Consider the following 12,500-nt stretch of genomic DNA (forward strand, 5'->3'; position numbering starts at 1 on the left):
ACAGCCATGTTTCCATACTCTCATCTAAACACAGCCATTGACCAATGAGAGTACGCACACTATCCTAATTATTTTATAAAAACCTGTAGGTCCCCTCCCACAACCCTTATTCATAAAACCCTGTGGGACGTTAAAGATCCCATGCACTGATACTACTAATAATAATGATAATAGTAATAACAACAATCACTTTATTTAAGTTACAAGGTTATTTAGCCAAGCTTGAGTGCTCTTGACTACTACCAGTAATTTGGGAGATTACAGATCAACTGAAGTTAGAACTAATCAATTCAAAATAATGTTGGTTTTTGAGGAGAGGGGAAAAACCTCTCGGAGCAGAGTAGAGAACCACCAAACTCAACCCGCACATGGTGTCAAATCCGGGAATCAATCCGTGCCACATTGGTGGAAGGCAATAATTATTATTGTTGCTCTCTCCACTATGCCAGCCCTGCTCCTCAATTGGTTGAAAAGAGAAGGGCATATAGTTCCCAGTGTTGTGGTCTGGTCTGATCAAGGGCCACAAGTTCATTAGCCCTTTGGCTATTACGTGCTACTGTTGTTAGTAATATAAAGACTTCACGTCACTTCACAAATGTTTCTTCTTCAGTGTCTTGGCTAAATTGATAAGCAGGCAGGAAAAACTGTGATATCTACTGATATAATAATTCTAGTCCCTTTTTCCAGGAAAAATGTACAGACTAGTTGACTACTTGGCTTGTATCTGTATGAGTGTTGGTTTAATACTGTTTACACTGGCTGACAGCACAGTTCAACCAGAATTCAACCGCACCGGTTAGTATTCAATACCAGTTGCATTTCAGTGTGGCTTCCCTCTTCCGTGTGCATCTCATAGATCAATAGATTAGTTTATTTTTCCTTCTTGTGGTCAATATACCTAAAACAAGGGCTGGTCAATTAGTAACATCATTTGTGCACCGGAATCTGTAGGTTACAAATTATTTTATTCAGGCGATCTATCCTTGGGATTAAGCATCTTGACAGCTAGTATTGCCACAGTGGAGGGTCACAGTACCCATGAGTGTGTGTAAGTGGATCCAGTACTAAGTTACCTAGAATTCCACTGGCACGGAATTAATGGAAACAAGTTTCTTACACATAACATCCCACCCATTGGGGGAGGCTACTATGCAATCCTTGAATGCAGCCTTCTCAAAATATTTTTCGGGAGCTGGTCATAAGGAAAGTGGAGACGGTTTGGTGCTATAGACACACCCGGCCAAGCGAGTGCCCAAAGGACGCAAGCTTCTAGGGGGGTCTGGGGGCATGCTCCCCTAGGGAATTTTTGAAATTTAGACACTCACAGATGCAATTTAGTGCAATCTGGGGGATTTAAAGTGACGAAATTTCACATATGGAATTGACACTTGCTTGGAGTCTGATAAGAAATACTGGAATGTTAGTTAAATAAACATTTCATGTGCGCGACGCCAAAAAATATTGCGGACGCGAATTTGTACGTGAAACTAACTTTTTTTCAAGCTTTTATAATATCTCCAGTGACTTCACGTTCGAGCTAAAAATGTGTTGTCCGACATTTTCTGACTGGAAGGAGACGGTCAAGCTTTCTGAGGAGGCGGCTCATTGAGCCGTCGACCGGCCGGTTTTGAGAAGGCTGTGAATGATCCTAAAGTTTTGAGAACCGGTCTCTTTCTTGAAACACTATTTTGTCCCTTAAAAGTTCTGACTCATTTTTTTAAATTTCAAATTAATAACATGTTAAGGAGGTACTTTATTGCATTCTGACATACAAGATTAATCGTGAGAAAAATGTGATTATTGCAATAATAATATTGTTGTTTTTGCTTTTGTGCATGAATAATGTTGATAAGTGTCCCTGTTTATTAGAGGAAAAAATTCAATTCACTGAGAAACTTCAAATTTAAAGAGAATGTCCTCAACGTTTTGGTCAGTAAATTAAAAGCATGTTCTAACAAGCATGATATTGGTTGTTGTGTCATTTAAGGTGTGGTTTTAATCTCTCTGGCCTTGTGTGCTGATGCAGTGATTGGAAATGTACAGGAGAAAGCTATGAAAGCTCACAAGAGTTCAAACACAGAAGTAGTGAGTACAGAAATGCAAGAGAAGTTTTGGCTTTGCACAGCCCACACACACTTGGCCTTTTCCAAACCATCTCCTTGCATTAATATGATCATTATTAGACAACAAAATAGGTTCTTATTTCTTTGCAGGTGCTGTATTCATATGGTATTGGATTTTTCTATATTTTAATTGGTGATATATCTTCAGGAGAATTTTGGCCAGCCTTTAAATATTACCTCCAGGTAAGAATTTCCCTTCTACAAGAGAAATGATATTGGTGCATCAAGTGAATTAACATGCCATGCATTAACATGATTGTCATGCAACTGCCTGGCCGACTGTATGTCTAACTGATGACTGAAGGGGGTTAGTTTCTAAAGGAACTGTGCTGCTTGGTTTGTGGGGACTGAAACATGAAGATTTGCTTTTATCAAAAGAGATGTTGGGGACCTTTAGATTCTTGTACGAGAGCGAGAACGAATATGTGATTTGACTGCCTGGTTTTAGTGAAAATACTTGGAAAATTTTTAACCCAGGCAATCAATCTTACTCTTTCTTAGCAGCTTAGGTTGTTCAGTTAACTATTCTTATTGATTGTAACTGAGCCTTTTCCTGATTGGTTGACACAGTAACTTACCGGTAGTTCTGATTGGTTTCTTCAGGAACTAAGATACTCAAAATATCAATTACATTGTGTTGGTGACATGTTTTGACATAACGACACTTTTGCAAACCCTCATACTAAAATGATGACGGTATCACGTTTTTCCCGCCAAAATAATGCTGGTTTGCGTGTGCTCACTGTTGTTCTGTGAGGAAATCTCGTACTCGTAGTCGTTTTCGTCCTGGAATCTAAAGCTCTCTATTGAAAGTAAATTGACCACCATAAGAAATATTCATTCTTATCTAGTCACATGTTAATTATTAACTATTATTATTAATTATTAACAATTAATAGCAATTATTATTTATAATTATTATTTAAGGAATAATAAATTACTATTATTAGTAGTAGTAGTTAGTTACTATTATTAATTATTAACTTAATTTATTTGTCAGCTCATTTCATACACCAAATTTTTGTTTATGCCTACCATCTTCTTTCAAAAAGCAAGGAAACAAGGAAAACAAGAAAGAAAACAACTTCAGAATTCAAGGAAGGGCCCTGCCAATTTTTTTTTAGAGCTCTACTGACTGACCCAGTCAGTCTGACTAAATGACTGACAAAAATAGTGTGAACATACGGATCCCTTGCAACAGCTTGCCTTTGCAAATCTTCTGGAGTGCATTTACACCATCAAATGGGATACTTTTCAGTGTCATAATTAACAAATTTTGAGTTTTTGAAGGTGGGATGGCAAGTGGGGTTTGTAATATTAGTTATTCCCAGAACATGATTATTTTGAATTCCCATGGTGCTGAAGAATTTAAAATTCCTTTTGTTTATATTTTCTTTGACAGAACCCAGTCCAAGCTTTTGGGTTGGCCTTTATCTTCTCAATTTCGGGGTATCTAGGAATTACATTTGTTTTAACACTTGTCAGAGCATTTGGTGCACTTTTGGCTGTTACAGGTAAAGTTCTAAATCTTGACTGAATGACTGATGCCTATTTGAACGACCTTTCAAAGTGAAAGAGAATGGTGCTTTCTTTTTTTGAGTGGTAACAATTTTAATTTCAAATTGATAGATATTCAAGTTTTTGTTTGAAAACTGTTGATTTCATCAAGCAAGAATATCTCTTGAATATTGCAGTGGCACTTTTCAAACTTGCTACCAGTAAAGTACATTGTGCAAGGCATCATGTGGCTTTTCATTTTCCGCTGCCATGGCGCTTTTGCTTCTGTGGCATATCCAGCCTTTGAGCAACTGCGCCATGGACTGCTCACTACTAGGACCTTGACATAGTGATTTCATAGTAGAAATAGCAACACACTTCCCCCAGCCAGGTGATCTGGTGACGTAATTTGGTGGACTGGGAAGAAAAATTTTAACTCCGTATCCCACAACCGTGCGCGGCCTTATTTGTTGTTTCCAAACTCCCTGCAGTATTGCCATCGCCAAAACTCAACAGATCATTTCGTGTCTACGACATTTCCTGTTACTGAATGAGCATTCAAGTAGACCCAACAAGATCTAACCTTGCCTCTGCCATGTTGAAGTCGAAAATAAGGCCGCGCGCAGTTGTGGGATACGGCGTTAAAATTTTTCTCCCCAGTCCTCCGAATTACGTCACCAGATCACCTGGAGTTTGTTTAGGGTTGATATCTTGGCTGTAACTTGAGTAGGCTGAGTTATGTGTTTTCGGTCTCGACTCTGCTCTGAGGGCTCCTTAATTGAAGTGTTCTTAAAACTTGTAAGGGGAAGTTATAAAGATTTCACCAATGGCACCTTCGAAAAATGACCTTCACTGTGGAAGAGTTTGGTGTTCCAAGGACTGTGCTGTGAAGAAGAGTTTCCATTACTGACTTTGTTGTTTTTGTATAGAATTGACAAATCTTCCTTTATCCATTGTGTTTCAGTTACCACAGGCCGCAAGGCAGCAACTATGGTTTTGTCCTTTATATTCTTTGCTAAGCCTTTCACAATACAGTAAGTGTACGTAACCAACAAACCCGTCATTTAAGCAGATACCCTCGAGATCGAGAAAAGGCGTATGAAAAGGACTAGTGTTTGTAAAGAACCGAGCACACCCTCGAGACAAGGTCTTTGGGTTTTCGTTTTAGATCTCAGAGGATGCAGTTTGGCCCAGTGGTTAGGGCGCTTGCCTTGAGATCCTAAGCTTCCAGGTTCAAGACCCGTTCTGGCCACACCTTGAAATTTGTATTGGTAGTCACATGATTTCGAGTGCAATTCGGATTAAATAAGCACGAGTAATTTTTTTCAAAGACGACCAAAATCGCAGGAGGCCGTAGGGCGAGTGCAATTTGTAGTCTTTGAAAACAATTACAAGTGCTTAATTATTCCAAATTGCACGAGAAAAATCATGTGATTACTTCTTAATAATATACATGAAAAAAATCGAGATGGTTAAGCAGAAGAAACGCACGAGTATCACGCAATCAGGAAAAAATTGCGCCATCCAGGGCTTGCGCTTGATTTGAAAGCAAAAAGATTTGATTGGCTCTGATCAAATCTTATTGTTTATTAGCCAATCATAATCGAGAATTTCGATATGCAATTTGCACTGGTATATTACACTTTTTGCACTGGTATTAGGGCCCGGCTAAACAAGGGTCGTGTTCTATTGGGATCAACCGTTTTTAGTTGGTTGGGTCTTTTAGTGTTCTATTCGGAAAAACACCGTTTTCCGTTGGTTTGGTTCATCAACTTTTTCAACCGGCATCAAACTCGGTTGAAACGGTTGAAAAGCATTGGCAGCGACCGCTGTCGTTTACGTGGGCCATTTAAAGTCTGCCGCGGGCTCCTGACGTGTTGCTTTCTGTCAACTTGTCAACGCTGAGACGTCTGGTAGTAATTATTCCCAGGAGTTACCGCGTTTCAACCGAAAACGGTTGGAAGTGTTCTAACTGGAAACCTCAACCACTTCAACCTAAACCGCGTTTTGGTCAGACCAGACCGACCTGTCAAAGAGAGGACCACCTCCAGAGGTGGTCCCAAATATTCTGGTCGGACCGAAACAAAACGGACCGTTCCATTTGACTTCAGCCCGAAATTTCCGGAAATTTTGGCTTAATGGCAAGCACCCTTTGTTTTAATCTTGCCAAACATTGGTCCGTGAAACAAATTGCGAACACTTTTTTTTCAAGGTCATACAAAAGTCCCTCTATAAGGCCTTAGAGCAACTTTAACAAAGGGGATCTTGTATCGTTGTTAGTGGTTGTTTTGACAAACCGTTTTCTATTCCCTATTAACCAAGGCGGAAATTTCGTTGTTTTTTTTCTTTTTAGTTACGTTTGGTCTGGTTTCATCGTTCTATTCGGGATCTTCCTTAACATTTACAGCAAAAACGAAAAACTGATCAACGCTTGGGTTGTCCAACAGAGAAACAAGTATACAACCTTTTTACACAAACAGAAGAGGACACCACTCATGGAAATGGTTTAATGTAATAATCTAATTTGTAGGTAAATATTCATTAGTTTATGCACTCAATTAGCCAGTATCAAAAATATCATAATACTCTTTGTTTGTTCCTCCAAAATTTTGTACAAGTACGAGCTCATTCTCGTAGTCGTACTAGTAGTCGAAAAATGAGGTTAAGCATACATCAACAACGAGTACTAATTTAATTTGGCGCCTTTTTTAAACTTTAGAGGGCGCTTTCACGTTCAGCAAAAAAGTTTACGAAAGCGCTACTAGAACAGGTTAAAAAATGTCGCTTCGAGATGTTCAAGAACTACTTCTCTTAGGCCTGTTAGATGGCCTTTATCAATCACGAAGAATTCCGTTTGCTTTTTGGTGTACGTCACGTTACCTTGTGGTATGGTAGTTTTAAAGATATTTTATGACTAGTCAAATTTCAGGTAGAAGACTTAACACACTTACGAAAAGCTTGAACAAGTGTGAGTTTATTTTGCGTTTAGTTTAGAGTTAATCTATTGAGATTAAAACTGCTTAGCTCACTGATGGCACCTTGTAAAAGAGGTAACTTACACATGAACGAATCTCGATCAGGAGTCGGTTTTCAAAATTTTTTATTCGGTTTCAAACCGAAAAGTTTGTTAGAAAAGCTGCACCTACCAAGGCAAAAGTAAATAAAAGCCAACGACTAATGATTAGTCTGTCAAGATGAATCAGCTGGCGAGCGCGAACACGGCCTCCTGTTCTGAAAAGCAGTTATAAAGGTGCCCTTAATCCGAGCCCATATCCTATTTTCACCCCAAAATTGAACGAATTTATGTAACATATATGTAAATGTCCTACGGTGGTCCAGAAGTGCACACATAATATAAATCACTCAAACCGAATTCGAATCACTCACACTGAATTCATAATCAGTCACACCGAATTCATAATCACTCACACCGAATTCGAATCACTCACACCGAATTCATAATCACTCACACCGAATTCATAATCACTCACAGCGAATTCGAATCACTCACACCGAATTCATAATCACTCACACCGAAGTCATAATCACTCACACCGAATTCGAATCACTCACACCGAATTCATAATCACTCGCACCGAATATAAATCACTCACCGTATTCACTACTACGATAACTGGCGCTACTATAAGTGACATGAAGCACTATCAAAAACCGGTCCCATATTCGAAAAGAATCATCAGCAGATCCTTCTTCACGTGGGAACGAATAATCTTCGAGATCAGGAGCCAAATATGGTCGGTGAAACAATCCTAGATCTGGCAAGGTCAGTCGAAAGCGAGACAAATACCAAGATTATATTGTCAGGGGCACCCAACGACCAATTTGTTGTAAAATGCATTATTATACGCCAGTTAATGAAAATAAATGTTATTGAGGCATTTTCAGGTGTTTCTCAGTGTTGCTGGGAAAACATGATCTGTTCCTTTATCCCAGCAAGACACAAGAAATTTCCCAGCCAGCTAGATAAAATTGGTTGGTTTCCCAGCCAGCTGATCAAATTTGTTTCCCAGCCAGGAATTCCGCGCGCTTTCAAATCCCTCGATCCAAAACGACCGAACAAAAGCGACAAAACCCGGGACAAAACAGGTTTTTTCCGCAAGCGCAATCACTCTGACCAGTCGTCGTATGTTTGTGATTATTCTCTGGGAGAGGGAAGGGGTTCTTTTTTTTTTTAGGTCGTCCTCAGTCTTCAGAGTTTCTACAGCCAGCTCGGGTTGAAATGCTAGAAAAAAGAGTCATTAATTCCCAGACAAAACCTCTATCAATAACAAAATTTCCCAGCCAGCTCATCGAAACACCTGTATTTTTGCCAGCCAGCAAGATTCCTCTGGGGAACAGATAATGTGAGGAACAGATTCGTTGGGTGCCCCTGTATTGTCAGAACCGGACACAAGATCAGACAATGTTCCTCATGATTTGGTGAAAACTGTAAACAAGACGCTGGAGAAATATTGCAACCAGAACAACTGGAGACTCGTGCGGCACCTGAACATAACGACAAATGGCCCAAAGAAGAGTGGATTTCACTTTTATGCTAGAAGTAACAACCCTTCGTTCAACAGTTTCTCGAACTGCTCAAATCCTCATGATTTGATTTGATTTGATTTGCGTTGAACCATCAATTTAGGTAATTTTAACTATGATGTCTCGGACTTTTCTTCGTTTAGGAACGACTTGGTTCTAGTTGATGAGATTGTATTCTACACTTGCACAAATCCTATGATACACCTCCTTTACCCCCCCCCCCCATATTTTGCATTGTTTGCAATTTCTCTTGGGACATGAAGATGTCCCGAGAGAAATCAAAAAACAATGCCAGGTGGTTTCCAGATCGTAGACCTCACATTTTTGGAGAAGGGTCTCAAAAGCGTTGATGCTTTAACCCATACGAGGTCAATACCAGGTTCCCACTAAAAATAACTTAGCCTTCGGTGCCATCACCTTACAAGCAACCTATTCGAGATTGGCATGCTCTGATAAGTTATCGTATTTCTAAGGTAAAATATGCAACCCCACCACCATTTCTGTTGCGGTCGTTTCTTTCAAGAGAGTAGCCAGGTGTGCTTAGCTCTCAACTGGACACAGTCATCGACCAGAGTTTCATTCACCGCCAGAATATTGGTATCTTCGGATTACGGCGATCATCTTAAAATCTGTAATGTTAGAAAAGCCAAGAGTGGGAGAATCAGATTTGATTTTCCTCCATTTTCCGTGACGGGATCACCGGTAACATTTCTATCAGAACCATAACTAACATTGTACAGTTTCTGTAAGACCCTGGCTGGGATGAAATTGATTTAGACCGTTAGCATTTGCTGCAAGCAGAATTGTCAAATATTCATGCAGACCGAGGAAAGGAAAGGAAAAGAACTTTATTTAAGTACCAAAGTGTTCTGGCGCTGGAGCACTAATTGGGGACACTGTAAACTGAAATCAACAAATTAACGCAATTCGGTGTGAGTGATTAATTATATTCGGTGTGCACTTCTGGGCCACCGTAAGTGTCTGTATCAACCTTCTAAAGCGCATTTAATACCGCAAAGTAAATTAAATCGACTTTACGGTCGGTGGTCCAACTCGTTTTCCCACTTCGACTTTCCACTTCAAACTGACTCGTCGCACTACGAGTTTGAGACAAAAGGTATACAGCAAAGAAAACATCATTTTAAGTGTGAAATCTACACAGCCTGTATGTATGTATCGCCCCTAGTCATGGAGTCCTGCTTAAATTGTCCATATAAGTGTGTTAATCACTTCTCTCTTTCGTCTTAAGATTTTTCTGTTTGAAACTGTACAAAATGATCCACAGGGGTAGTCCATGGACCGAGCCCATGAAGGGGTCCATTGACCGGATCGATAGGGGTGGTCCATGTTTTGTATACGTCCCTTTTGAAAGCATTATTGAGCTTTTTGCCACTTTGAGTTTTCAAGGTCACAACTAATTAATATTCATGACAAAAATGGGACCAGAGAAAAAAAGTCCGGATAATCGAGGTTTTGTCATACTCGTTCCCAGATCGACTCCTTCTCGTATCTCGTGCCCAAGCCATGTGTGCAGTTTAGGTCGTATTTGAGTTCTTTCGTCTTAAGCACAGCTGACGATTACTTTGAAAATATTTGGAGAAAAGTGAAATTTCTGCCAGCTTTTTCTTCCATGTAAGTAACCAGGTATCCCTTTTTTTCTTTATTTTAAACTATAATTTTGCTTCAGTAATCATACTATACACCTGGTAAGCGTTATTTCCATTTTTGCTTGATTGGCTTTACAGTTTTGGTGGCGTTAGTCTGTCCTTGGTTTTGGTGCTTTTTTTTTTCTGCTGAGTTTCCGCTAGTTCTTTTCTTTTCCCTTTCTTGACTCGGCACGAAGGGGGTCGGGTGGAGGTCCGGCGCTGGACTAGAAACCCCCTTGCTCGGTTGCGCTCTACCCCTGAAGATTCGCAGCCATTTACGAGCCTAATGGTGTCGCAGTCAGCTTTTCTTTGCCCTCGGGTTGTTTTGATTTGCTTCATTTAATTGTTTCATTTTGCATGGGATTTCTTTGGGTTTTGGAGTTGTCCTTTCCTGTTTTTCTTAAGAACGAAGGTTTCTTGTAGTGATTTTTTTCTTATTTATTATTCTTATTTTTGGAGAACAAATAATTTTCATGTTCAAATACTTGCTTATCCCTCTTACTTGATTTAGTTTCTTGTACATGCACCATCTGGCTGTTTCTGAAATTAAAGTTTTTATTTGCGCACAGAGTTTGTTTTGTTTTGCTTACTCCACTGTGAAGTTGAGAGTTTGCTTTGTGAATTTCGCTTCCTCATTTTACAGACTAATTTTTGGGTATGATTTTCCCTCAACTCACCATCCACACACACAACATTCCCCCCAATTACCCGCTTTACTAGAGATTATTATTTCCTTAGTGGAGAGAAACTCCTTGTTGTAGGGGGATTCTTGCTGCAGCACCATAATCATGCCACAAAGGTTGCTAATCTACTGCTGTTTTTGTTTTTTTAGTTTAAACAATTACCAGACGCGGCGTCATATGTGGGTTGAGTTTGTTGGTTCTCTACTCTGCACTTAGAGGTTTTTCTTCGGGTACTCCGGTTTCCCCTCTGCTCAAAAACCAACATTTGACTTGATTTGCATTAATTGTTAATTTCAGTTTACAGTGTCCCCAATTAGTGCTCCAGCGCTGGAACGATTACAAACTTATAAAGTTCCTTTTCTTTCCTTTTCCTTTTTAGCAACTGAGTTGATACCGTTAATTGGCCACCACAAAGAAATTTGAAAGCGTTTCGAGCGGTAGCCCCTCGTCAGACGGTCTTCGCTCTTACGAACGTCAGCTTGCGAAGTTCTTTACGGTGGCCAATTAACCGAATCAACTCATTTGATAACTCATTTCTGTGTTTCACTTCCACACCGACGTAGCACCGTAGTTTCTGTAGAACGTAAACTTTTTTATCCAGTATTAAATTGTAGTCTGACTGGATTTGCTTATCATGGCTAAGACCTATCGAACTAACAATCTATCGAAAACATTTAAACTTCCTTTATAAAACCAATTAATGATTCATGATAGGAAAACGAAAGAAATGTTTTATTAATCAATATCTGTATGTTTGATACAAATTTTTTTTCATTTACATAAACGTTTCTTTCGATTTTCCGTGTTAAATTGTCTTGAATACCTGGAAACACTTAAATGCTGAGTTTGTTAAGGGAGCGTTCACAAAATCTTGTTAGAGGGGGGAGGGGAGGACTGATGAGAAATTGGTGGGTCCCCCAAAATAATTAGAGGTAAAGGACGGTGTTGGAAAAAACAAACACTCACAAGGGGGGTACCTTAAATAATGAAAACAAGAATTGTCATTAGCCACTGTAGACACAATTAAACAAAATATAATATTCGAGAGTGTAAAATGGGTTTGACAGGCCGACCTGACTCCATTGTACGTAGCCTCCCACGCAGACACTCATATGGAATCGTCACGCGTTCCTCCCCCACGAGCGTCTGCTGAAACGAGCCGGAATTTACGTGGACCAATCACAACGGACTTCCAGATTCTGGAAGTGCACTTTAGACCCTGAGAAAACTGCAAGAAGACGGGCTTCGTGTGTTGGGCATTTAAAATCGCTGACTTAAATTCTTATCAAAGAGAAACTGAAGAGTTTAAATTTCATGCTTTGACTTAGATGTTTGCGGCTCTTCTTAGAATGAGTACGGTAGAATTCGTATGGTTGAAACATTTTGCTCCCGTGCGATTCAAACCTATTTGTGGCGTTCGCTTGAGATTGATATCATACTTACATTTATTTCCGCGCTATTTCAGTGGAGTCGTTTCTTTTGAATAACCCCATTTCTTGTAGTCCTTCGGTTGAACTGAGTTAAGGTTTGCTTTATTTTTCAAATCTAAGAAACACTGAGTACGAACGATCGGTTCGCAACAGAAAAACATCAACGATCATCGCCAAAAGCAGCCTGAAAATTTCAAGCTTAAACGAAGTGGATTTCTTTCAAGCTTTCTTTTCGCTACTGTCCTAGTTGCGTTCATTGCACTTGAAGGTAATGGTTCTCGAGCAGTTCAAATCAACTTCACAGTTCAAATACACTCGCACTGCTTTAATATTTGTATTCGTATTTATATATTTTCCACGGCGTTTTCAATTTTACTAGTATATGAAACGACACCATACCCTTGCTAAGTACTCACATTTTGACTCGCGAGAGTGCAAATGCATACCCCACCGACGGAAACAAAATTAATGTTTGTGAGGAATATTTTGGAAAGGCTTCGGGTGCTTTCCATTTAGCCAAATAATCCGGATGGAATGATCGTTGCATAAAGGTCAGCGATTTTCCGAATTTAATGA

General features: G+C 39.6%; 1 protein-coding gene across 1 annotated transcript in view; it reads left to right on the plus strand.

Annotated features, from left to right (window-relative positions):
- LOC138047326 (adenosine 3'-phospho 5'-phosphosulfate transporter 2-like) overlaps positions 1-12,500 on the plus strand; it is a 17,961-nt gene that overhangs the window by 4,007 nt on the left and 1,454 nt on the right. The window contains exons 5-10 of the mRNA XM_068894122.1: positions 688-795; positions 1,988-2,085; positions 2,214-2,306; positions 3,526-3,637; positions 4,585-4,654; positions 5,974-6,150. Coding sequence (XP_068750223.1) covers positions 688-795; positions 1,988-2,085; positions 2,214-2,306; positions 3,526-3,637; positions 4,585-4,654; positions 5,974-6,130 — 638 coding nt within the window. The 3' untranslated portion in view covers positions 6,131-6,150. The remainder of the gene's footprint in view (positions 1-687; positions 796-1,987; positions 2,086-2,213; positions 2,307-3,525; positions 3,638-4,584; positions 4,655-5,973; positions 6,151-12,500) is intronic.

This window comes from Montipora capricornis, chromosome 4 (genome assembly GCF_036669925.1).
Source record: "Montipora capricornis isolate CH-2021 chromosome 4, ASM3666992v2, whole genome shotgun sequence".
Lineage (NCBI taxonomy): Eukaryota > Metazoa > Cnidaria > Anthozoa > Scleractinia > Acroporidae > Montipora > Montipora capricornis.